The sequence below is a fragment of the Trachinotus anak genome, unplaced genomic scaffold (genome assembly GCF_046630095.1).
Source record: "Trachinotus anak isolate AG129_WGS33_773 ecotype Australia unplaced genomic scaffold, CSIRO_AGI_Tana_v1 ptg000032l, whole genome shotgun sequence".
Taxonomy (NCBI): Eukaryota; Metazoa; Chordata; class Actinopteri; order Carangiformes; family Carangidae; genus Trachinotus; species Trachinotus anak.
Window position 1 is genome coordinate 22,460,111 of NW_027273883.1, and position 26,019 is coordinate 22,486,129.

Consider the following 26,019-nt stretch of genomic DNA (forward strand, 5'->3'; position numbering starts at 1 on the left):
AGAGGGCTATGTGCAGTGAGCGGCACTGGATATGACATCAGATCTCTGAAATGTCTCTGTAAGCAAGTTTATGCTGAGTCCACATCAACAAGTGTGTAATGTGGTAAGAGAGATGTGTGTAAGCAAGCACACACAGCGTGAGGATGAGATTCACAGAGGCTCCTGAGGGAAATCGGGATAAAATGATAGATGTGCTTAGAAAGCCCATTCCATATTTTCAGAGGGAACTGATTCTAGGCTCAGATTCTAGGCTCAGTTGATTCTCCTACCCAATACTTTGGAGGGGAATTATATAAAAATGGAAATTGAGCATGAGAACATGATCTGGATCTGCTGTATCCTAACTATCATGCTGCATGTTGCTGACTGCTGAACATTACAATGGTAGTGTAGGTTTACAGTGAATTGGAATCACATTTGCCCTGTTCCCAAACCAGAGCATGTGCAATTTGGTCTTCAAAGTCAAAATTATAAGCCTTATATAAACCTTAATGTAAGTCATGGACAAAACATGGAGTGTTGCTGTTGATCTAAGATTTTTAAATGAACCATATCACCTCCCATTACTTTATAAAACATGTAACACCATATTCACAAACTAATGCTAACAATATGGATAACTGCAGAATATATTTTTATTATTATTATTAGTAGTAGTAGTAGTAGTTGTAGTAGTAGTTGTATCTAACTATGTGCAATGCCCGTTCAAAATACTGTCTTCAGGCCACGCCCACAGCTGGCAAGTCCGTGACGTAGGTGCACAGCGTCTGTTGTCAAAAGGAAAAAGATGGCGTCGGTATCAGAAATGTATGATGTGGGTTGGGAAGGTAAGAGTAAAGATAAAGTGGATTCTTTTGAGGTGTCATTGAGACGTGCATTCGTGCTCTTGAGGGCATTTATCGTTTTCTCCGTGTAAGACAATGTGAGAGAGTCGACGTTGTCCTAAACTGAAAATACAAGCTACCAGTCAACACGAAGTGCTTAGCTAAAGCTAGTTAGCAGCGCCAGCTAACTCATCGTGTTCATCCATACAGTAGGTCCATAGAAGCTCAATAGCCATCATTTTAACGTAGTTGTTGGTGGTGTTAAAGTAGCGATTAATGTACAGCAGGAAGCTATATCTGTCCGTCTTCAGTTAACCTCCTTAAGTCTGTAGTATATTGGTGAGGCATGATGACATCGGCTAACGTGAGCCATACCTATGTCCCAATAGATTTCTGGTTCTGCAAGAGAAATGCAGTATAACATAGTGATATTAATAATGAATATGTTAGAGCGACTTCTTGTGCACTTGCGAGTTTAAGTAACATACTCATAGTGGTTATACGTTGTACTTATTTATCTGACCATATGAAATATGATTTTAATTTAACCACTCACACTTCCAAGATGTCTGCACAGCCCCAGTAACTTAAGTCCCACCAACCACATCAGTTCAGACGACGATAAATCAATGTAAACGTTACTGCACATTATAGCAACACGTCTGGCTTTTCACACACTCGTCCCACATCGTGTATTGCACAATCCCCGAGGACCACGCTTGATACATTGCACTGACACTAATTTCAATTTATTGTTTCAAACCCTTGTCCACAGAAATGAGAGACAAGCTACGTAAATGGAGAGAAGATAACTTCAGAAATAGTGAACAAATAGTCGATGTTGGTGAAGAGCTCATCAGTGAACATGCATCAAAACTGGGAGACGACAGTAAGTCTACACCAAACAAGTTATATACAGCATTTCAGAGATTTTTGTATTAATTAGTGTGTATTATTGTTTTATACACACTAAGGACTTGGTCAACATAGACTATGAGGTGTACTGTTATTTTCAGAAATTACATTTGTCCACAAGTTGAGAATGCATCCACATACACCAATCTTTAAAAACATCTTTAAAACAGTGGCCTTTATAACAAACAAAAAATGTATTAGCCTGGAACACACTGCTGTTTTGGTATAAACGCACGCTAGACAGTTCGTCAGCATTCCCCTGTGGAGGCTCTCATGTCATATTATCAGAGTGGGAGAGAAGTATAGCCTTAGAATCTAAGGGCTCAGATATACTCACTTGTGGATGCGTAAACAGACAGCTGCAGACACCAAAGACACATAGCTGATTTACATCTCTCTCTAGGCTGTTGGCCTCATTAACTTAGCTTGTTCTGTCTGTGTCTTCCTTGCTGGCCACTTCCAGGTCTGTGTTCTGTGACTGTGCCTTACAAAACTGGGAGTGAAATACAACTATTTATTACATTTGATAAGAGAAATGCCAACAGGCATCAGTGTTTATAAACTCCATCTCGGAATAGATAACTGCATTGCACATGAACATGCAGCGAATGAAATGCACCATGCACCAATGTCTTTGGGGAAAAATCCAGACAATATATAGTGCACATAATTTTAAAACAAGGTAATGATTAGATAGTTTCTCAATCAAGGTTTAGTTACAACTCTGTACAAATGCAAGATGGGAAGCAATGATACTGGATTGGATAAATATTGAATTTTAAATGTTGATTAGCAGGAGATACCAGGAAATATGGATGCTCATCTTTCAGTAAATAATAACACCAAATATTCATCCTTCAGTATAAATAGTATTTTGTATTTAAAAATGTATAAAAGGACATCTGGGGGAGCCCATTTGAATTTGCCTGATACAGCTGATTAAAATTAATAATAAAGCTGCAGTCATAACCTATAGGCTTACAGTGCATTCAAAAAGTGTGTGAAAGTTGCCTTCATTATTTTGTTGTTGATGCCTGATGCTGAAATAAAAAGAAAGTCATTTTTATTCTCATCAATCTAAATTCAGTACCCCATGTTGACAAAATGAAAACTTTTTTGCAGATTTATTAAAAATGAAAAACTAAAATATCACATTGACATAAACATTCGGACACTTTGCTATGACACTTGAAATTTAGCTCAGGTTTGAGATTCATTTCGAGATTCTTCTACACCTTGATTGGAGTCCACCTGTGGTAAACTCAGCTGATTGGACATGATTTGGAAAGGCACACGCCTGTCAGTATAAGGTCCCACAGCTGACAATGCATATCAGGGCAAAAACCAAGCTATGATGTGGAAGGACCTGCCTGCAGAGCCCAGAGACAGGATTGTGTTGAGGCAAAGATCTGGGGAAGGCTACAAATAAAATCTGCTGCATTGAAGGTTCACAAGAGCACAGTGGCCTCCATCATTCTTAAATGAAAGAAGTTTGGAACAACCAGGACTCTTCCTAGAGTTGGCTGCCCAGCCAAACTTAACAGGTGGCAAGAGAGGTGACCAAGAACCTTATGGTCAATCTGGCTGAGCTCCAGAGATCCTGTCTGGAGATGAGAGAAAATTCCACTCATTATTATTCTTTAACTTGGGACATACTTTACCTTTCTGTGGAAAGCTGCAGACTTTTCTCCTCGCATGCAGATGTGCACGTAGCTCGATTAATACTACAACTGGGGTCCACATCAGTCTGGCGCTCCACACACAAGCATGTCTCCCGATCCACACTCCATTCCAGTTGGTGGCAGTAATGCACTACAAAGGTGTTTACAGACTGCTATAAAAATCAAAAAGTAGGACAAGAGGAAGGCAAAAAGAGAAAATATAATGAGCAATGGCTTAATGAGAATAGGAGAATAGGGCTGGGAGTTCAACAGGGACACAGTTGAGAAGACAAGACAAGTGCAATAATGTGAAGGATGCATTGTAGGCATAGTCCGTTGCCTAGTACAGTATACTGTTGTTTTCCTCAGATTTTATTTTTGAAGCAGCAGTGAGTTTTACCTACCATAAACAAATCAAAGGTCATGGTTTCCTCTCTAACAGTGCTGTCCTGCTGCATTACCCCATAAAACTCTCCCTTTTCCCCAGCTGTTATGATTCATACAGTCCTTAAAAGAGGCGGATAAACACTTAACATGCCATGGTTTTATTGAAACCAGCTCTTAAATTGGCTGTGAAATGAGATGGCAATTATCAGAACAAGACTTGGCATCATTAAAGTCAAGACAAACTTCAGGCATTTGTTTGTTTTGGCACAACCTGCCAGTTTTTGGGTGGAGTTTGGTTTTATTTTTCTTCTCAATTAACAGGGAGCGTTCATTTGGCTGAATATTTCCAGTTTTTGTGTCAGAGCTGTCTGTCTAACATGTTTTATTAATTCCATTAATTAGCTTCTGTAGCCAGGCTATTAGTCATTAATGTAATAATGTTACAGTTGACTAAATGATTTCAATAAACTTTTCATTTTTTTTGTAGTTAACCACTAAGTGAAAGATGTTAAAGAAACAGTCATGTCATTAATGATGATACCCAAAATGCCTTGCTCTGTTATTATATAACAGTGGTGACGTTTTTAGACATGCTTTACATTGGTTTTTATTATAAAAAAATAATGTTCAACCATCAGGTCTGTACACAAAAGGAATCTCAAAAGGCATCATAGAGTAGAAAGTGGACAAAGCAAATATGTTTAATATTAGTACAGCTGAAGATATGACCAACTGCAACCAAATAAATCATACACATCAGTATCGCTGTTTTATGTCAACATAGCAAGACTTTATCTGGTCCATTTATTTTATTTATTTATTTTTAATCGCCTTCAAAAATAATTCATGACAATGTAAACATATATGTGAAGATTCTCAGTCATCCAGGTCATGGTATCTCTTAGAGCTGTACGAAGGCAAATGGACTTGCTTGAGGTTGCCTTCGTACAGCTCAGAGAGACTGTAATGTAAACATCCATTCAAAATTTTCATTGTGGCGAAAAGTGTGTTATTTAGAACATTTTATGTAAACCTACACATTATTTTTATATTCTGTTTATGTTGAAACTGTTGCAGTATTTTTTATTTTTAGAGAAAACATACACATTGTGTTTCTAACCCAATCACATTATCTGTTAAAACTTGTTCTGGAACTACAGTAACATAGTCACACTACGGAGACTGGGCGATGAGTGTTAGGGGTGAGAGAGAAACATTACTTCAGCTTCTTTGGTTTCACAAAACCTCAGCAGTGTTTTTTTAACAATGTTAGCAATGGTTTGTACTGAAGAATAGTAGCTCAGGTCTCATTTAACCACCCAACTTCTCACTCTGTCTTTTCCTTTGGTACCATTATAGAGCCTCTTTTCAGTATCTCATCCATACCAGTGGAGAGGAGGGTGGAGGGTAATTCTCAGATAGTCCAACCCTAGTTTGACATTGGGAGGCGATCACAACAAACATAACAATTTTATTTTCCTTAATTTCGTTTCACTTAATTTACTTAAATGTAACATTTCTACTGAAATTGAATTAGTTATTTATTACCGACTCACTGCTGGCAAATAAATAACAGGACTGTAAAGGCTTACACAAGGGCGTTGCATGTTCCACTATGTGCTTATGATTGTTATTATTACAGTGCTGTCCAAGTTTTAAATGAATATATGTGTCTTAACAAGTAACATTATCTTCTTTTAATGCCATGAAGAAAACAGTAAATGTAGCATTGCATGTTAAATGAAATGGGAAAGTTCTTTGAATCAACTCTAAAGCTGTTGATTCACATCATGGAAGCCCGTTTGTGTGCGCAAAAAAACATGATGTGCAGCTGTTGAGGACAGACTCTTAAGTTTGTACGTCAAGTGTACAGTTCAATATATCATTTTTTCATGCTACACCAGACACTGGAATGGAAAGGGCGTTAACACAGTCTTTTTTGTCTGTGTCTCTTCTGCCTAGTATGGATTATTTATGAGCAGGTGATGATCGCAGCGCTGGACTGCAGTCGGGATGACTTGGCTCTTGTAAGTTTTTACCGCGCTTCCTCACACACCCAGGAGCTTCAAAAGCAATCGTTCATTCTCTCACAGCCATTCCTGTTTTGCAGCACCCGCTCTGCCAAATGTGAAAATCTGATTTTTATTTGGCCAAATGGTATTACTCTGTCTGTACTTTGGAAAAACAATTTGCTGAGAGTTGAAATTAGAGGGTGTAGCAAATGAGTGGAGAAGCATGCTTCAAGTGTTAGCTGAACTTGGCCATCATTTATGAAGTTCAACTGCTTCTTTTTTCCCTCAGGATTTATTTGCCATCCTTAAAGCTTAATGTGATGTTTCTGAGTTCACGTTCTGAAATGTTCACATCTCTGAAAATGGTCGAATCTGCATGGGGATAAAAAAAAAGAAAAAGAAAAAAGAAGACGAGGTCATAGGAATTGAAATGTTGCATCTCTAATCAGTATGGAAGTGACGACTCCTTTGGCGAAAAGAATGACTCATTGAGTACAGAGGAGGCGGAACTCAGTCATTAGAAATAGTTGTCTGTTGGCTATCCTTTCAGTCCTGCTGCCAGACTTTAAAAAAAGCAGAGAGACCAGACATCTTCGAACGATTCAGATCACACTGCAGACTTTAGCATCTCATTCAGAATAATGCTGAATGTGAATTCCTAACCCCTTTCACTACTGTGTGATCAAACAAATTCAAGCTCTGTATAGAGGGGGAGCATGCATGGTCGCCCAAATGAGTAACATAGAAACAGCAGATTTTCTCTGTGAACTTGGCCTTTTGACAGTCTATTTTTAAATCACTGTGTTAGGTTTGTTTAACTGAAACATAAGCAGAATCTGACATTTTCAAGACAGGTGGTTTGTGTTGGAAAATCACGAGTATCTGTAGAAGTAAGTGTGTGAGAGCAAGAGTGTAACATAAAGTTTAGTTACAGCCAACTATAATTGCTCTCTCTCCTCTGCCCACATCCTTACAGACCTGTCTACAGGAACTGAGGAAGCAGTTTCCAGATAGCCACAGAGTGAAGCGATTATCGGGCATGAGGCTGGAAGCTTTGGAAAGGTAAGCATCGGGTACTAAAAGCTCCAGAGAGGGAGAGAGAAAGGAGGCAAAAAAAAAGCACAGCAGCCTTGCTGTTTTGTTTGGTACTTTGGGAGGCTTGGGGGCGAGAAACTGTTAGCAGATCCTAAGTGGTACAATGGTCTGGGTGTGTGTAAGTACAGTATGTGTGTGGGGTAGGGTGTGTTTACGTTGGATCACCCAGCATTCCTTTGGAGAGGAGGGGAACAGAGAGAGGAAAGGTTCAACGCTGGGTAGTCCTGTGGCCCTTCAGCCTGAGTTAGGGATTCCCGGGAAGGAAGTGGTCAGATCCCACTGTTATTCTGGGGGTCCCTTCTCTGGTTTCTGTTCCTTCGTTGTTTCCTTATTTCGTTACCCCTCATTCCTATTGTTTTCTCTCTTTCCCCACCGTACTTTCATGCTTTTTTTTTTTTTCTCCGTCCTGTTTTGGTCTCTGTACAGCGAGTATGTCTTGGCCCAGTAAATATTGACATGTCACCATAATCTCAATTTTGCCCCCCATCTTCCACCCCCACCCCTCCTCCTCCTCCTCCCTCAGTGATGTGTTTTATTTTTGAATCTGCAGTTTATAAAAAAAGTAAGCACAATAGAGTGTGCGAGAAGGAAAGATAAACAGGGGGGTATTTTAGTCTGTACTGAGCTGAAGTAAGGGTAATTCAATCTGTTTACTACCTCACTCACGTTCCCCACCCGGATCACAATTGCTGGTTTATCGGTTATGTTGGAGTTTATGTGATAATTGAGAGTGATTGCTTGGGCACTGTCAGATTAAATAAACGGCACACTAGGATCTAATTGGCAGCAGACAGAGTTACACTTGAATGACACAGCTTCAAACAGCAAGGCCCTTCCCCTTCACACATGCACACACACACACACACACACACACACATGCACATACACTTGGTTCCTAAATAAATAAAGCAAATCAAAGTGGCTCATGAGTGGTTGCCTGGTGCCATCTGAAATCTCCCAAAGTGTGGCTGAGTAATAAAGTGAATGTGAGGGAAGCAGCAGCGCTGGAAGTGGGGCTGCTCAGTGCTAATGGAAACCAGAGTTGCTTCTGTCTGTTGCAGGCTGTGGGCGGGACACTTTCTGGTAACTGAGCCCCGCCTTTGGCTGCTGAAACATCAGCGTTGCAGATCGCTCCTAATAGAAAAAAAGTTGAAAAATCATCCTTCAGTGCCTGATTTGACATGACAAGTGAAGTGCACATGCCTCCTATTCCCAGATTTCTTTACCGTATGATTTGATATTTACAGCTCATAAATTTCCCCGTTAAACAAAATCATGTGTGCTCTGTCCAACAGTTTGAGTGAGGCTGTGTTGTACATTGTTGCTTATCAGGTTCATGTGTGTGTATTGTGGAATTTTATATGGGCAAAGAGACAGGCAACCGAAACAACAACTTAGCTGCGGATCTGGACGGATGTAAAAGCAGCAATTTAATTTTGTTTAAAGGTGAATCAAACTGGATCCAATCAAATGAAAATGCAGTCTTGAAAACGGTGTGCTCAGTTTGTATTGATTTCATGACTCATTGTTAAGTGATATCAGCTTCTCACTATGTTGGCTGTTTGACCAGCAACTTAAACTTAAATGAGTGTTTATTCCTTCCTTTAGATCATCACTGATTTCTGTGCAGCCCCACTGTAATCATAGGAACCTGCCAAGCTGTATATAGAAACTTGATTACCTTGAACTCTGTTTGATTTCCTTACTACCTAATTTTACCCGACTGGGGACTGGGATTGGTTAAAGGAACAACTTTACGTTCTTTTCTCTCTCTCTGAAGGTACGATGAGGCCAACAAGCACTACGATACCATTCTTCAAGACGACCCCACCAACACGGTAAGACTGAAAAAAAGGGGAAGAAAGGGAAAAATCCCTCTGCTTAGCGTTCTACTCTGCTTCACTTTGTGGTCTCAGCTTTTTTGGAGGGCTTTAAATCTGCTGAAGCACTTTGGTGTTAGTGGTGTGAGTTTGCTAAGTTAAACTCCCCTTGGCCTCTCTGACCTCAACCACAGTGCTGATCAGCCTAGCACCCACACAACTGAAAAGTGTTGAAGGGAGGGGGTGATGTGGGGGGGGTGATTCATGTTCCTAGTCGGGGGCAGACATGTTTGGTGGAAGTAAAGCGTAAATAAGGGTCTGGCCTTTGAAGATGGTGATTTACTGGACCATTCGGAGCGCCACCCTGGGTGAACAGGACTGAGCTTCTGTCCCACCTTCTCCATTTCGTCTGCTGGCTTCAGGTGCAAAGTCTGCTGCCTGTTAAACTGAGGGGTGAACACAGACAAGTCCTGGATGACCCTATCGTCCCTGAAGCTCTCCGTGCTATCTCCTCCTCTCAATTTACTATTCATTGCCGTGAAATGACTTACAGAAGCATGTCTAGTCAGTCCTCTGCCAATCCCACACCACCAACTCAAAACATAATGTACCTGCTGTAAATTGTTTCCATAAGGACATGTGGCCACGCAAGAAAATACATCTCTTTAAGGGTTTTCAAAAGAAACCATGGCCCTATTTATTTTGGCTGTAGCCTCCCCTCACCTCTCCCCCTCATACAGCTGTCTGCTTTAAACAAATAGATGTCTTTCTGAAAAAACTAATAATCCATACCTCGCCCTGATGCACCCCACCCTGCCCGCTTGCTTTAACTATAGTATAGAGAAATGGCCTCCTCATCTTTATGTTGCTCTGTGAATAGCCACAGCTGCCGCCTCCCACCATGCTCTGTTTCACTCCAACTTCACTTTGTCAAGACCGTCTTTGTTTATTTTATGCTTTTGTTGCTTTTGGAAGTTTGCAAGTCGGATTGGCAAGTCAAGCTTTTAAACAAGGGGTAGGACTGGTTTCATGGGCTTGGCCCCTTGGTTTTATTTCAATTTAAAAGAGTGCTCTGGTCACAGGACACACTTCTTTTTATACCATTTGATAGGGTGAATTTCACAACAAAACTGTGCATCACTTGTGAAAGTGTTTGTTCTCAACATATAGTGTTAGAGGGCTGCAGTAAAATGAGTAAAATGAGTTATTGTTGCTTTTAATTTCAGCTATTACGTATGTAGATTTCTATTGATGATGAGGCTGCGTAAAACAAGTGCCATGTAACTGCAGTAAACTAAAAACAGAAATGACTCTCAAAGCATTTGTGTTTAGTGATAGTTGTCTTTCCGAAATTCTGCTGGAGGCTTGTTCCATGCCATGTCTGACAGGAAAATAACATTTGGATGGCTGCAGTGAATAATCTAAAAAGATCTTGTACCACTCGTACTGTTCAAGACAACAATTAAGTAAAAGCCATAAATCACGTTATTTTCTTCTTACATTATCGTTTTCATATACAAAATTGGGGTTCCTCCAGCAAATTTATGTGCAAGTAATTACAATAATCAGCAACAAATTGTTTGCATTCATTCACTGTTTTGACAATGGGAGTTGTAATTTTAGTGAATCCCATGGCTCCGCCTGGACACGGCACAGACCTTCTGGGAATTCCAGGGACATCCTCGGAAAGGGATTGGTTGATTTCCTGGTCTCTGAATGCTGGATACTGCAACCCTAGCGAGTGTAGGCTTGTCAGTCAAACCTGGGGCCGGGAATGGAACAAAACAGACAAATAGGTTCTCTGTCCCTGGGACGTTAACCTTAAACCTTTTTCCCACAATCCTTGTCCTGAATGACTTGGGCGTAGTGGTAGAGGGTGGAGCGATGATATGATGACATCGTTTAGGTCACCTGTTTTGATGCGAGGGCTATCTCCTCCCTGCATGTTCTCCAACATGCTCTTAAGAATTGGGCAAGGGATGGGCCTGAGAAATGGCGGAAAATTGGCGACCACAAGGAAGACTTGCGAGGCATCCCAGCATGCGAAGCAGAGATTGGAAACTGAGCTGTTGTAATTACAGGCTGTGGAATAGATGTGGTACCCATTAACCAAAATTGTTGAATCAACAAAAATTGCTCAAGGTTTTTTTGCCATGGCGGTGTCCAAAAAATGTTTCAAACTCTTAGCCCTTCCATTGCTTGCTATGTTCCAATACCTACAGCAATGATCTGGCAAAATTCTTGTCTGCGTGCGTAAATGCATTTTTTCCACCTTTTCATTTCTTCTTGTGAGTATTTTAGATTATGCAGTGCCCGCAACATTTGCATACAAGGATGCACCAGTTTATTATTTATTTAACATCAAATGGACTCAAGTGATTGTGTTGATATTGAATTCCAATCCTGTCATTTCAACCTAAATTGTTAAATATTAAAAGCTAGTATTTCTTAAGTAAGCCACTGAGGTCACATGGACGACTCCTGAGGTTGACCCACAATCATATGCAATTACAGATTCATTGTAGGACAAGATTATATTAGTGTGGGTCAAGTTATTTGAAATTTAATTCCTCAATTCAGACTTTTTGACCACATAAGTACAAGGTACATTCACAAGAGATACTCAGAAAAAAATCGTAATTAATCATAATTTAATATGCCTTCATTACTGCAGTGTACAGTTGTAAACAAAATTTCAACCGCATCATAAAACATATTTGTCTAGACTCTTTCTCTTCCCTTATTATTTTTTTCTTCCAGCTGTTTCAGGTATGTAGAGTTTGCTAGGTGTGCCACCATCGTTGTTGATGTTTCTTATTATAAAGGAAGGTTGCGGTAGGTCGTAGCAAAGAGCCAATGGTGATGTAAATAATCCAGTCCTCACTCCGAAGGTCTCCTCAGAGCGCTAATTAAAAAAGAATCATGACAACAGACAGATCAGACCCACTGCCAGGTTTTTCTGGATCATTAGTTAGAGAAAGGAGGAGAGAGAGGAGTGGTTTGGAATTGCTTCTCGTTTAATAAAGTGTTGTGTGACTCTCTGGGCTACCAACTTCCATATGTTCCTTTGAGCCCCAAGTGGTTCTTTATCTGGGAAAAAAAAGCTGGGAGAGTGGTGGGTGTGGTGATGGCAGGAGTGCACAAGTGCAAAAAATCACATTCAACATCACTGTAGTGTTTGTTTTATTTTTTTTTCTGTTTCCCATTTTTTTGGTATTGGATGAGGAAGGATCCCACATGCTTGTAATTTAGTCAGAAGTGAGTATAAATTCCTGAATCTCACATAGCATCAAGTTCTGGTGAAATGTAGAGTGGTGAGATCTTTGTTTTATAGTCAGAAAACATAAAACAGGAAATAATGGGTTGACCTTTTACTGCTCCTTGTTGCTTGATAACTTCATAACATTTAATCATTTTCTCTCAAGCTGCCCTCAGGCCACCATAATAATAAAAACATACACTTTTTCAGATGTGTGCAGTGTTTGGTAATAAGACACATTGTTGATGTTGCCCTGTTTTTTCACCAGGAGGTGAATATATTGCTTGTCAGTGGAGGCTGCAGTGTCTCTGCAGGTCCCTGTCCCATCTTGATGGATAAGTGGATTTCTTATGATGGAAGTGTCAGAAGGGGCCCAAATTTACAGCCCCTGAGACATGACTCATACGCAGCCCTCAATAGCTTTGGTTATGAGTATAGAAGAGGAAGCCCCACTCAATCAAGTGCCAGTCCATAAATAAAATAAGCTGTGACAGGGTAGTGCATTTCTAATGGAGTTGCAGCCTCCTGTTAAGGTTTTCGCTTACTACCAAAAGAGGGAGGAGGACTGGGGGGAGTAAAACATTTGGAAAAGTCAGAGCAGCAGGACTAATACTTTCTAATTCAGATTGATGAGAATCTAATCCACCTTAAGGTCACTTCAACATCAAAATGAAGCGGAAAGCAATTTTCAGCTGATGTAAGTTGGGCTGGTGCAGCGCTAGATGCGTGCCGTGCCGGCAGGAAGACAGGCGTTGGGGTTTTGGGGGAGTGTGCCATTTTCCCCACTTGGTTAGAGGATGACTCACCACTTTATCTCAGCCACTGAGCTCATTCCAGCTCCCAAACATTGACTCATAATGTGTGTGTCCACCTCTTGTTGGACATGGCTACAAACTATCTCCATTTATGTCTTGGCAGGCTGAGATTCTTTTAAATTTACCAGTAATGTTACGAATGAACTTGACAAAGTATCTTTGCCTTTTGTCCTTTTATTTTCACAACTGTTGTTGTAATGCACCGAAGTGCTGATTCATCTTATAGATTGTCATAGGATGAGTCATAGAAGAACTTGGAGTAGAATTGTGGTACACTGAAAATACACTAATGTAGACACTTAAACCCACAACTCTTGCACACCCTTATCCTCTAACCCTCTTTCAGACAAACACTTGAGGAGCTGAGTTCCTAATCCTGTTTACTCTCTGCTCCACAGGCAGCAAGGAAGCGCAAGATCTCCATACTAAAGGCCCAGGGGAAGAGCGCTGAAGCCATCCGGGAGCTCAATGAGTATTTGGAGCAGTGAGTTTTTCTATAAGATGGGGAGAGGGTCAGACGCCCTCTCCTCTCAACCTCCCCGGGCTTTATTTTAATTAAAAAGTGAGTCTGCTTTCAATTGAGCTGGCACAACGTGTGCGTAAAATGCAAGAAACCTATTTCCCCTGCCTCAAAAGATGGAAGACTGTCATTATTGGTATTGTAATAAGTAGTATTACACTTGCATTTTTACTTCACTGTGGTATAAATGCATTTTCTGTTCTGATCTGCAATGACTCAGTGTATTGAACTATAATTGAGGAAGAAGATTTATTGTCATTTTGTGTTAATAGGTTTGTTGGCGACCAAGAAGCGTGGCATGAGTTGTCAGAGCTCTACATCAACGAACATGAGTAAGCACACTTTTGTTACACAACCATAACATATCTTAAATTGAGTAGGCTAAACACCAAGGATGATTTACTTTTCATTTCCTAATGGCAAAGAACACAGCACTGACAAATTATTTTGTTTAAAGTTATTTTGTTTAAAGTTATTCATCACCATAAACAAGGCAAGTACGATTCTCAAAGTTGCATTAAAATGCAGGAAAACATTGAGTCATCTATTTGTTTTAATGGGTGCATTCAACATCGCTGCAATGTGGAAGGCCAAATTACATCCATTATCTGCTTTTCTGTCTCTTTGCCTTCTCAAAATACAGATTTGAACCAGTAGCTCACTCTTTCTGGTAATGCTCTGCTGACCCACCTTTGCATTAAATCATAAAATAAACTCTCTTTCATTGCAAGGATTGCCTAATAAATAATCAGCACTGAGTAGCATTGATTTCAAATCAGCAACTTGGAAATACAAGCAACACAAGGGAGAAATGGTAAAAATCTCAGAGGGGATGAAAGCACCAGTGAAGGATATGCAAAGCAGTAAGAAATATAGGAATTTAGCAATATTTTAAACCAATGCAATTGTCTGTTTAATCCCAACACACTCCTTACTTAAACAGTTAAGCCAAAGATGCACCAGAAATACTTTTGCTCATGTCAGTTAAAGCAAATTGGCATGATGGGCTTCACCAGAACAACTCACAAGAGTATGAGTTTGTTCATTGTAGAGTCAAAAAGATGGAAAGTAAACAGGGACTAACCGCAAACATCCTGTGTAACAAAATTCATACTCTGGTGGATGTTTGAGGTGTATCTGCTGTGTGTTTGTGTGAGTCAAGAACTATTCCTGTAATGACAAATGTTTGCCATAAAAAAGTGCCTCAGAAAAAAAAGTAATCTGTTTCCAGTAAGGCCGCCATATGTTTGGGGTGTATCTGTCAGTTTAACGGGGCCTCACTTCAGACTGATGGCTTGATCTCTGGAGGGCCGTTGGATGGCCACAATAGAAGGCGGCGAGATGCCTAACTCAGCCAGGGGTCTGAATGGAGCCCTGTCCATGTTTGTCACATAAGAGGAGTTTAATAGGATTTCAGTCTTAAGTCTCCTCTCCTGCATATGAGAGCAGAAAGACTCCATGGCCGCCCACTGATATCTCAGTTGCTAAGCAGTTGCCAGACTGACAAGAGCATTGTAAGAAAAAAACAATTTTGTTTGTGTCACCTTTTATCCCTCCTTAATTGTCTAGAGCTCAGAAGTTGCTGAAGCGGTGTCTGAAGTTGAACTATGGTTTTGTAAGTGTATAAGAGTGTGTGTGTGTGTGTGTGTGTGTGTGTGTGTGTGTGTGTGTGTGTGTGTGTGTGTGTGTGTGTGTGTGTGTGTGTATACACACGTGTACGCTGACTCTGGCTGCTTGGTTGCTCCGGTACGAAGGCAGTGGCAGCAGGAATGTGTAGCACGGTGAGAAGGCTACTTATTGGATATTTCATGCTTTTGTCTGGGAGGCTTTATTGCTGTAGTAGTCAGAGGAAATCCAGGGGTGAGCGGATTATCTCCCAGCTTATCCCAACACTTCTAATATCACACCATTCACTCCCACAGCCCCTTATCTACAGGCGTGTCAATTTCTTTTCTTTGTTTTCTTTATTTTGGGTTACAAACTCCCTGTTTCCCCTCCTCCTCCTCTTCCGGATAGCCCGGCATTATCGCCACTCTTTTCCAAAGGGATAGAGCAGGAGGCAGAGAGAGAGAGAGAACACTTGCTGTGAAATTCCCAGGAGAAGGTGGTGGCACCCCCCCCCCACCCCCCCCAGAAAACTGAGGCTGATGGTGAAGCGAGAAAGAGAAATAAACTCTCCTCCCCTCACTGCACAACACCCTGGGAGCTAAAAATAAACAAAGCAGTGTGTGTCTGCGCTGCCATTGTTAGGGTTGCAGCAGCAGGCATCAGTGTTAACACATTAAAAATGTAATTAATAGCCTCTGAGTTGACACTGTTAAAACAATCCTCATGCCAACAGTGTTTAGACTGGAGATTATTTTGTCTGTTTGAGAGAATTGCATGGAGCCGCTGTTGGAATCTGCTGTTGGCTCTCACTCTGACCCATCTTATGAGACTGTTCGACAAAATTGGACTGGTCATCCAAAATTACAGGATAAATAGTAATAATTTTTTCAAACATACTTTAGACAGTCTGAATCCATTTTTGTCTTATATGCAGTCAGAATGTGGTATTGAAATAGGGGAAAGCCACTGCTGATGGTTTTACTAACCTCCAAAAGAAACAAATACGACTCTTACAGCCTCGCACATGATGGTGGCTACAACCTTACTCAAGCGCTGTGGTAAAGAGTGAGCTCAGGAGCAGCCATAGAGAGCAGCTCGGTGATGGTGGGGTTAGATGGCTCAGAGGAAGCGCAGAAGAGGTAAGGGTCTGGCTCTGGTACAAGATTCTGGTTGATGGCTGATGGAGCGGGCTCTGTTGCAGGCCACGGCCACTGCACGAGCACATCTGAAAGTCTTTATGGAGAGGAAGTGGTAATTGTAAGCAGCCCCCAACCATCCAAGCCCTCTGATCTCCCCCTCTACTCAACCCCTTCCCCCTGTTTATTTCTTTCTTTTTCTGTCCGCACCTTCCTTTCCCCTCCTATGCTGTTAATCTTTCAGCTAGTTACCATGGCAGACTCCAAATAGACTGATAGGTTCTTCATGTTGTGGCAGGCAGTATTTTGATCATTTGGTTCCCACAAAAAACTCTGCATTTTCGCATTTCTCACGAGCAGTGAAAAAAGTCGCTAACTTAAGGCGCCTGACAACGCAAACTGGGGTCTTTTGGTCTTTCTTTTCACTGAACTTTGTTCAGAAATATGTAAAAATTTTGCAGAATGAAAAATATGACTGCTCAAGAAGCTCAAAATCTTGGCTAGAAAAAATGTGTTGATAGACAGTCAGTGTAGCCCCATTTTCAGCTGGTAGTTCTGCTTCTGCCTTGGTCTGTGTGTTGGCTTCTGTTTTGTTAGGTGTATACACATTTTATGGCGTTGTGTTTCAATGATATACTGTATCTTAGCTCATCTTGGCCTGGTACCGTGAAGGGGAAACTGTGTATTAGAAGTGGAGTGGCAGCAGATTAGTGTGAGGTCAACAGCTCAGCAGTCTGCTGCTGAGAAGTGATCTCATCTGAGTATAGGCACAGTGTGCCAGCTTTTACTGTAGTGCTGACCTCAGGAAGGTAGTTAACTACACATTAAAGGCTGAAAAAACACACAGACGGACAAGATTGATCCTCAGTGTCCCTAAAGGAGGGAGAATCACCACACTAGATAGGCTTTTACCTTTGCCAGCTGTCTGGACGGTGTAACCTTTACTGTAAACCTTTAAATAAACTTTATGTCATGTGGCAGATCTTTACAGATCTTTGCAACATAGGCTATAAGTCTGTCGCATATAAACTGACCTGTACCCTATGTAGTTTTCAATTTAAATTTATACCTGTAAATTTATTGGGCATAGATGTTGTGCTTCACAGTTGAGCAAGCTAAAGGATGACACAGCCACAGCTGTATCAATCGCCTTACTGTTTCCCTTGTCATTTCCACAGCTATGGAAAAGCTGCGTTTTGTCTGGAGGAGCTGATGATGACCAATCCTCACAATCACTTGTACTGTGAGCAGTATGCTGAGGTAGGTTGGATGTCCGTCATCAAGCATGGGGGCAAACTGTGGAATAAATGTTAGCTCTCTGTGAATGGTGCCTCTCTCTGTAACAGAGTCACCGACACACACTTAACGTCATTGGGAATATAGGCTCATGAAAGGAGATGTGTTTACATGGGGTTGTCATGTGTTGCTTATTCAGATGCCATGCTGTCATTGCGTTAACTGCCCTTTAGCACAGCTTATTGGCCGTGTTTAATGCCTCCTAACACAGGTGAAGTACACTCAGGGGGGCCTGGAAAACTTGGAGCTGTCCAGAAAGTATTTTGCCCAGGCGCTGAGGCTGAACAACCGAAACATGAGGGCATTGTTTGGTCTGTACATGGTGAGTACTGCTTTGCATGGAGAGAAAGTGGTAAGAGAAAGAAAAAAACAAAACAAAACAGTAGAACCTTTTTTGTAACCCTGTGGTTTGTCAAGGTTGAGGCTGCCCACTGAGTGTGTCAAGCAAGACTGTAGTGTGTGTGTTTAAGTGTGTTTTTGGGGGGAGCAAAGAAGGGGCTCTCAGACAGGTCAGCTCACTGCTGACTCAGACGGTGAACTCCAGCATCGGAAAAGTCTGCCCCTCTGGAGCTCTTTATTTTAGTAATAATACCCCTTTGGTGAGACCATCTTTATGTTTATGACTTAAATAAATAAAGTAGGCACGGAATAAAAAAGAGAAAGGCACGAGAGAGAGAGAGAGCAGTACAACTGTTGTAAGCATTTTGTCACTGGCAAATTATCCAACCAGGTGCCAGTTTGATTGTAGTCTCGGCCAAACAGCGCTTTCATCTACGTATTTGTTTAAACAGGATGTTGTCTGCTAGCACCAATGCATCATATGTAAGTGAGACCTGACATAAAAACACAAACAAAGCGGTGCAGGGAATAAAAGGTGGAGAGGGGAAGCAGGTCTAACACAGAGAGCCCCAGTGTTTTCCTTCATGCTGCACTGGGAGTCTTCAGGTACTCTAAACACCTCATAGCAGCCCATACCCTCTGAAACCGCTGTGAGGTGTAGGCACAGTACAGGAGAAACAGGGCAGGGTCACACTGAGACATTCGCTTCTGTTAAATCTCACATTCGTCTGGAGACAGAGCAGGCCCTGTACGGCTTCCTGACAAGTCATCCACTGACACTCGGCTCTTTAATGGCTACTTCAGGTGGGAGTTTATTCTTTATCAGGCACAGATCTGTCTGAAGAGTGCGTTTCGCGGATTGTCAGCTCGTCTCGGTGGTCCAGCTCTTGACAGGTGCAAGGAGTTCAGTGAAAGGGCATGAAACTTTCACCATCTCAGACCATCTGAGTCAGTGCCACAGAAGACCTGGTAGCAGTGACCACAGTTGGGTTGTGGGTTAGTTACTCACAACACTTGCGTGGGGATTCCCCTCCATAATGGTGCACGTTGTTATTCGGGGATAGCCTGTCTGGGTTGACATCATCTAAACTGAGGTTTCTCTCGAGTTTAAAAAAAAAAAAAATAGAAATAAAGAAAATGCTTACTAAAAAAATACAGAAGCCAAACCATTTTATAGAAAAAACAGGGCCAGGTTGATTGGTGTGTAGTTAAAGTTTCAGCACACTGGTAGGGAGGGCTTTGAAGTGCAGGCAGGGTAAACCCTCTGGGGTTTGCTGTGTGGAGATGATGGCAGGAACATGGGAAAGACATGGGATTTGTGGTTCGGAGGGGAGCTGTCGGGGCAGGCAGAGACTATGATTCACACGGCTCTCCTCTCACTGCGTGCCGGGTTTTCCTTTTTCGAAGACATACAAGGTCCTTTCATCACCAGGAATCGATGGTGTTGGAGAAATTAGGCTCCGTTAAGTGACAATTTACGTATGAAGCATTAAAACACTCACTTTTTCCCCCCATAAATGATTTCTCCTGTGTCATCAGGCCTAGGTCTGTTTTTTCTCTTCATTCTGCCACAATGACTAGTGGAGTGGTAGATGGTAAGAGTGGTTGCACATTCATCTCAATTATGCTTTTATTGCTGTTTCACCAAGTTTTGATATAAGAACACCCCTTCCCCTGTTCTCTCATTTTGTTTCGTCCTCCTGTTTTTCCTCTAGTCTGCAAGTCACATCGCTGCCAGTCCTAAAGTTAGTGCCAAGGTGAAGAAGGACAATATGAAGTATGCTGCATGGGCTGCCACTCAAATAAATAGAGCCTATAAGGTGAGTCACATATATATGTTCATAAGGTTTTATACAAGAGCATTTAGCTTTATTATACATTTTATTCTTGTCTCCATTTCCTTAATGTCTCTGTCTTCTACTGACAAACATCTTTTTAACTTTTTCCCCACATCACCCTTATTTTCGCCAGACACAGAAAACCACCAATCATATGACTCCTCTGTTGTGTGTTAGCGTTCATGGGGTATTTGCACACAACATCCAGACGTCCAGAAATCCCCTTCATTTGCATAGTATGCAAAAAGTATTCACCACCACCAAATGACCCCTGAATGCAAAGCAATCCTGAAGGATGCCTTTGACTTGCAGTGTTGGAATAACAACTCTGGTGTCTTTCAGTGTGTCTGGCTACATTTACTGTTAATGTGTTGACTTAAGGCCACAATGTCTGCTAAGACTTTATCCCACACCCTGGCTTCACAGATGAGCTTCTCACAGACCACAATCTGATTCTCTGAGGACAACGATCACACCAGACTGAAGCAGAGTTGTCTAGTTCATTGGTTCTCAAAGTGGGGTTCAGTGACCTTTGAGTTGAACTGACCTTTGGAGGTCCCTAACAAATTGATTTGCCTTATTATAGACTTCAGTGTTGCAGTGTTTTCCTAAGTGGTTATATTTTTAATGTTAAATCGTCAGTTTCAAATATCTTCCCAGATGGGTATCCCTGAAACTAAACCTTATTACCAGGGGCCAATGAAGCCATTTGTGTCCCTTTGAGGATGTTTGAGAAGAAAAACTTTGGGAGCCTTGTGGTGTATGTTTTGTCTCTGAGCTGTTACCAAAGAGAGCGTAAGGACGTGGGCAGAAAAGACAGATAAATGATGAAAATGTACGTGTGCCGCATATTAGTATCTGCACATGCAGGCAAAGTAAAGAGGGGAAAAAGTGAGGAGCTGTTCAGATGGTATCACTAAAATGGTTTATGCCGTTGTCATGGCAACCTAGGTATTAAAGCATATTTAAGAGAAAACTTATTTCCCATACGGGCCATATGTGTTGCTTATTTGGGCATCGACAGTTAAATGTGTAATAAGTGGTTCCTTGCTCAGCATGTGTGGGTCCTGTTGAGAGAGAGGTTCCCTGCTGAGCCTCTAAAGACCTCGTCTCACCACACTCGGTTCTCCTGGCCTCATAGACACATTTCACATGTTGAGCTCACTGTTGTAAGAAGTGTGCATTTAAGTAATGTCACAATGAGTGGCTGTTCTCTCTGAGTGTCATGGAAGAGCTTTGAGCTTCTTTTTGTCCCTTAGATTTGAGTTAAGGTGGACTGGAATGTTAAGACTGAAGGTCAACAAAATTAACCAATCAAATGTCTCCATTCCACAATACTGATCACTTTGATCAGTGTGCCAGCTGACCTAACCTTGCTGTCTTAGGAAGTCTTTGATCCCCACAGGGGATGAGATGGATATCTCAAAGTGCAAACTTTTAATCACAAGTCAGAGGCCCAAAAGAAAGTGAGGGACGAAGTGTTAAAAATGAAAATCATATTTGGAGGAAACTTGGCAGTGTCCAAATATCTTAAAGACAGAAATGAAAGGTCAGAGAAATCAGGCTTGGCAGGACAGGTGAAGGTGGGTAGAAGGGCAAGGTTAGAGGGCTGCCAGCCAGATAACACCCCAACCCTCCTTCCTGTGGACATTTTACACTAATTATGCCAAATCTCATATTTGTATTTCAAACTTTTTATGAATTTCTTATTATAAGAATTCATATATAATTATAATTCACAATTCTGGTTATTGCCAGTGTATATATATTAAAGTGGATCAGACAAGCTTGGAAACAGACCTATTACAACATTTTACTTTGGGACTTCAATTGAAGTGAGGTAAGGTGTGGGAGAGGGTTTACCCACGGACAGTGAGACCACATCTGAGTTTGTAATGAATCAAATACATAGCTATTTGCTACCCAGATACTGTCTCACATGTCTTAAACAGTGCTTGTTACTAACAGATGAAAGAGCATACATTTCAGTTGTTGGTGCTCTACTGGCCCAGAGGAAAATAGTTTTGGCGGAGTCGTTATGATGACAGACTGAAATAGTTCAGATACTCTTATAGAGACCAGTGGACAAAAGCTTAAGTGTTAAAAACTTACAGTCTTTTGTGGTTTTGACCCCCTGGTGATGATGATGAGATACTTCAGACAGTCACACCTTTGTCCTCCAGGGAGCATGGTGTGAGCTATGTCCCTCCCCTCTTTTTATGCCCTGGTCAACAACCTCTTGTATTTGTTTAAGTTGCCTAGTAATAGTGAGGTTGTTGGGATTTCAACTCAGCTGTGAATGTGTGTATGTACAGTATGTGTACCAAGCTTGGCACCACGCACATGTGCACTTGGAGATGTTTTTTCTTGGTTGCTGTGTGAGACAAGTTAAATGAAAGGTATTGGGTTGCCTCCTGTATTTTTTTGCTCCCCACCTCCAGTTAAATGACTTTAGAGGTCTTTAAAGGGAGCAGCGGTGTGGGCCTCAGTCAGACAGCTGCAGGCTGCTGTGGGCTTGTGCTGGCTGATTGATGGCCCCTTTAAAGTGTTGCTCGTGTCAGTCGTCCACTTTTATTAGACCCCAGTACCTGGTGATTGTCATACCTCAGTGTGAGAAAAAGGTGGGCAGGTGAGTGCAAGTGGGAGCAGACGTCAGCGAGAGGTCATGACTGACTGGGGCGCGTTTAAGAAAAAAAAAAAAATGTAATTACCTCGGTGGGGTTGGTTGACATGTGAAAGACCTGGAGATGTGTGTGTTGGGTCTTTTCAGCAGCCCTACATGGCCTGCCCTCCTGCCCTAACTCTCCAAACAGATTCTCTGATTAGTTCCTCTGTCACGGACCACAGGCTCCCACTGCGTCATGGCTCTATTATCAGATGCTCTAAATAGATGTGGAGCTGTCTGGGTTGCTCCTACTGTTGTAGAACAGGGCAAGAGTTAATGTGGTGGTCTCACCTCAGGCTGAGGAGATAATTGACTACTGGGCCTGGGGTAATGGTGCATTAGGCAGCAAGGCAATGAAATGCACTGATCATTATAGCTACCCCATCACACACACACACACACACACACACACACACACACACACACACACACACACACACACCCTAAATCTAGAAGAATGAGTCACCACTGGAAATTACGTAGCCAATTGCACACCTTAGCCAGCTGCCCTCTCTAAGTTGGAGTTCGGCAGAAGAGAGAGGAAAAAAGTTTTGCCATGGAAAGAGAGGATGGGATAGGTTTAGGCTACAGTTAGTTCCTGTTTGTGGAACCCTGGGCAGAACCAAAGGTTGAATGAATAAATGTGTCACAGCATTAAAATCAGCACCTCGTGATGAATGTAGAATTGAGCTTCGTCTCTTTTGCTGTTTTAAATCACAAAGAGACAGAATGTAAAGGAGGGACTGTATGTGCTTCTGGAAAAGAAAAACAAGATACCACAAGACTTTTTTCAGTCAACCGTGTGTGTTCAAGTATTGAAATGACTGTGTTTACAATGTGTGTGTGTGTGTGTGTGTGTGTGTGTGTGTGTGTGTGTGTGTGTGTGTGTGTGTGTGTGTGTGTGTGTGTGCGCACGCCGGCGCTTCTGTCTAAGTGCAAGTGTGCACACCCTCTCTGGGGCTCATCTCTCACCTTGGACATGAAGAATGTGCTCTGTTGTCCAGAGGCAGTATTGCCATGTGGTTGAAATGGAATCCCCTGCCTGTGTTTGACTCAGGCTGATGGTGTTTTCATAATGATTTAATTGAAAGGACCCTGCAATGCTATTGCCTCCTGTTTGCCCTTTGCTGTTCAGATGAGTTGTAGCTGCAGCTTTCTGTCAACCTAAACAGCAAATTCATCCTGGGATTTTACTTACACAGGTTTTAAATTGTAAGTGGTGTATCAGTATCTACTGCTATCTGCCACAGTGTCTTTTTTTGAAACCACCACTTTGGAGTAGACTTCAAGTTTAAATTGAAACTTTTGACCACCGTATTTTCTCTCATAGATTTTATAACATTTGCTTTTTAGTGCTAATTGGCGACTGTTAGCATGGTAATATGCTAAAGTTAGATTGTGGAGATACTGGCAAAAATCAGCATTGTGAGCATGTTAGCCTGCTGACATTAGCATTCTACTTAAAGCTCTACTGTGCACAGGTACAGCCTTGCAGAGCTGCTAGTATGCCTGTAGACTCATAGCCTTGTTTATTCAATCTTAATGTAGTTTTCATTTCCACATCACTGTACAAAGCAAAAGCTTGCAGGTAGTATATTGCAACATACAGTGACTACAGTAGAAAATAAGCAAAACTTTCACATGATGGAACCTCAGGTGATGTTGTTTAATATCATTATGAATGCAGCAGTTTGATACCCCTTAATGTGTAGTTTACTTTTATATCATTTTGGAGAGATCTCATGAACATTTATGTTGGTCTACAGATGTGGGTGAGATGAGGTGAAATTGACTGACCCTTTATTTTATCCCCGGTCCCCTGCCCGAGGTTCAGGAAGTTGTGTTTCTCTTCGGTATGTTTTGAGGGGATGCCATGTCTCTTGCAAAAAGTTTAATTGGGTAGAAAAAGTGTGTGCCTGTATGTGCACGCATGAGTAATCATGTATGTGTTTGTGGATTATAAATTGCGGCACTTCCTGTGAAACCCTGTGGACACTGTTAAAATTAGAGTGCAGTGTTGTGTACTCCTGTACTAGAGGCTATGGAAGTGGATTAATGTGGGATTCACACACACAGAAAAATGGCACTTATGAAACAGTTTTGGAAAAATCTTCAAATAAGAGGTAGTATTTTACTTTGCATGATTTCATCAATTTTATCTAATGACCACTGTTGTCTGTTGGATCATTGTTGCTTCTGGGACAGCGATGTTTTCGCTCAGTGGGTGGAGTGTGGTGTAGGTAGGGTGAGGTTATTGATACCTCTGTGACACTGTGTTCATGTAAGTTTGGCTCTACATTACTTTGGTTGGCAAAGAGACCTAGTGAGCTGATGTTCTCTGTTCCTCTCCCCTGCTCTCTCTCTCTCTGTGTCTCTCTGCCTTCACCTTCCTTCTCTAACATGCAGCTGGCTGGTCGTGGGACCAAGGAGAACAAATGCTCCATGAAGGCAGTGGAGGAGATGCTGGAGTCCATGCAGATCACCATGTCCTAGGTTCCCTCGTCCACACCTTTCTTCCTCCCCTCTGTTCACACGCAGTCACTTGGAGCAACATGGCAGCTCAAATAGTCTTGCAATGTGACCAGAACCAGATCTTTAACTAATTTTTTTTTTTCTTTATCCCTTCGAGTTTGGTTCTGTAATTGAGTGAACTTGACATGGACAATGGAAGACATGTCCCGTCCCCCATCCCATACTGTCTTTTAGTTTAACCTTGAACCAATATCACTAATTACCACATCCACACCAAGGCTATAACCATGTGACTAGGAGAGATAACAAGCTGTACAGTACCTGCTATTTATAAAGACAGTATGGAGATCCAACCTGTCTGCACTGAGGTCCTTTACTGTTTGCGTAGTATCTGTAAATGAAACATCTTTAATAAAAATGCTTTTTTCTTTTGTCAAATTTATCAAAATGTCTTAATAAAGGTAGGACTGATTGCTGAATTGAAAATTCATTTTGTTCATGAGTGTTTGTAACCATGTAGGAGCACAGTTAGTGGGATTTTTTATTTGGATTTCCATGTACCTAAACAGTCACGTTGTCCTCAGCAAGTGTCACTTATTGACACATTTGAACGTGCTATAACCACCCTGGAGAAGGATTAGAGACATTTGTCATTATGAATGCAGCAGTGGCAACAACAGGGGCCTCTACGTTCCCAGTGATTGCTGGGAAAACCTGCCTTTCAATTACCTCGGACAGCAGCTGAACCAACTACAGCATACTGAAGAACACCTCTGTCATTTCAGTTTAAGGAGCCTCGGAGAATGCTGCCGGTAATTAACAGGCCACGAGTTGGAAAGAAAAAAAAATTCTATTCGTGAAACTGGGAACATGCATGTCAGACGGAGAAGAAAGACATCTTAGTGGTGCGAGAGGCAGCCCTGGTTTCCTCTGCTCAGAGCAGGACACTCAGTTCACTTGGTCCTGTAATTGTTGAACGTGAATTGATCCAAATGATCATCTTAACTTGCCGCTCACCCGTGCAGGATCAGCTGTAACTTCCATTTCTTTTGTTTATTAAGTCATGGTAATTGTCTCATAATTTCACTCTTCGGCTGATGGAAAACTTGAGCGCTGAGTTTATGGTCTTTTTTGGACAGCCCTTAAATTGAGAGAGGTCACCAGCTCAAAGCCTGGAGTGTGGAAAGCCGTTTTCTCAAGTTTTTAATACTCTCTGGCCTTGGTCAGTGGATGAATGTGTCTGCATTTGATTTGCCTCACCAATCTGGCGGAACCAATGAAAGCCAGGGGACGTTTGAGCATATACTGACAAGTTATTTTTACAGGAAAACGGCTGAGGCTAAATGAAGAGAGGAAG

General features: G+C 41.7%; 1 protein-coding gene across 1 annotated transcript; it reads left to right on the plus strand.

The window, feature by feature from the left end:
• Positions 1–732: 732 nt before the first annotated feature.
• On the plus strand, positions 733–25,152 carry emc2 (ER membrane protein complex subunit 2). The gene is made up of 11 exons (XM_071469581.1): positions 733–827; positions 1,600–1,713; positions 5,750–5,814; positions 6,776–6,861; positions 8,675–8,732; positions 13,187–13,272; positions 13,581–13,640; positions 17,231–17,312; positions 17,560–17,670; positions 19,403–19,507; positions 24,597–25,152. The coding sequence occupies exons 1-11, from the start codon at positions 788–790 to the stop codon at positions 24,681–24,683; spliced, it is 894 nt and encodes a 297-aa protein (XP_071325682.1). The 5' UTR covers positions 733–787; the 3' UTR covers positions 24,684–25,152.
• Positions 25,153–26,019: the final 867 nt, after the last annotated feature.

Coding starts and splice junctions, on each gene's coding strand:
- emc2 (XM_071469581.1), top strand. CDS start 788: ATGGCGTCGGTATCAGAAATGTATGATGTGGGTTGGGAAG. Junction 828..1,599: donor GTATGATGTGGGTTGGGAAG/GTAAGAGTAAAG, acceptor CCTTGTCCACAG/AAATGAGAGACAAGCTACGT. Junction 6,862..8,674: donor AGGCTGGAAGCTTTGGAAAG/GTAAGCATCGGG, acceptor CTCTCTCTGAAG/GTACGATGAGGCCAACAAGC.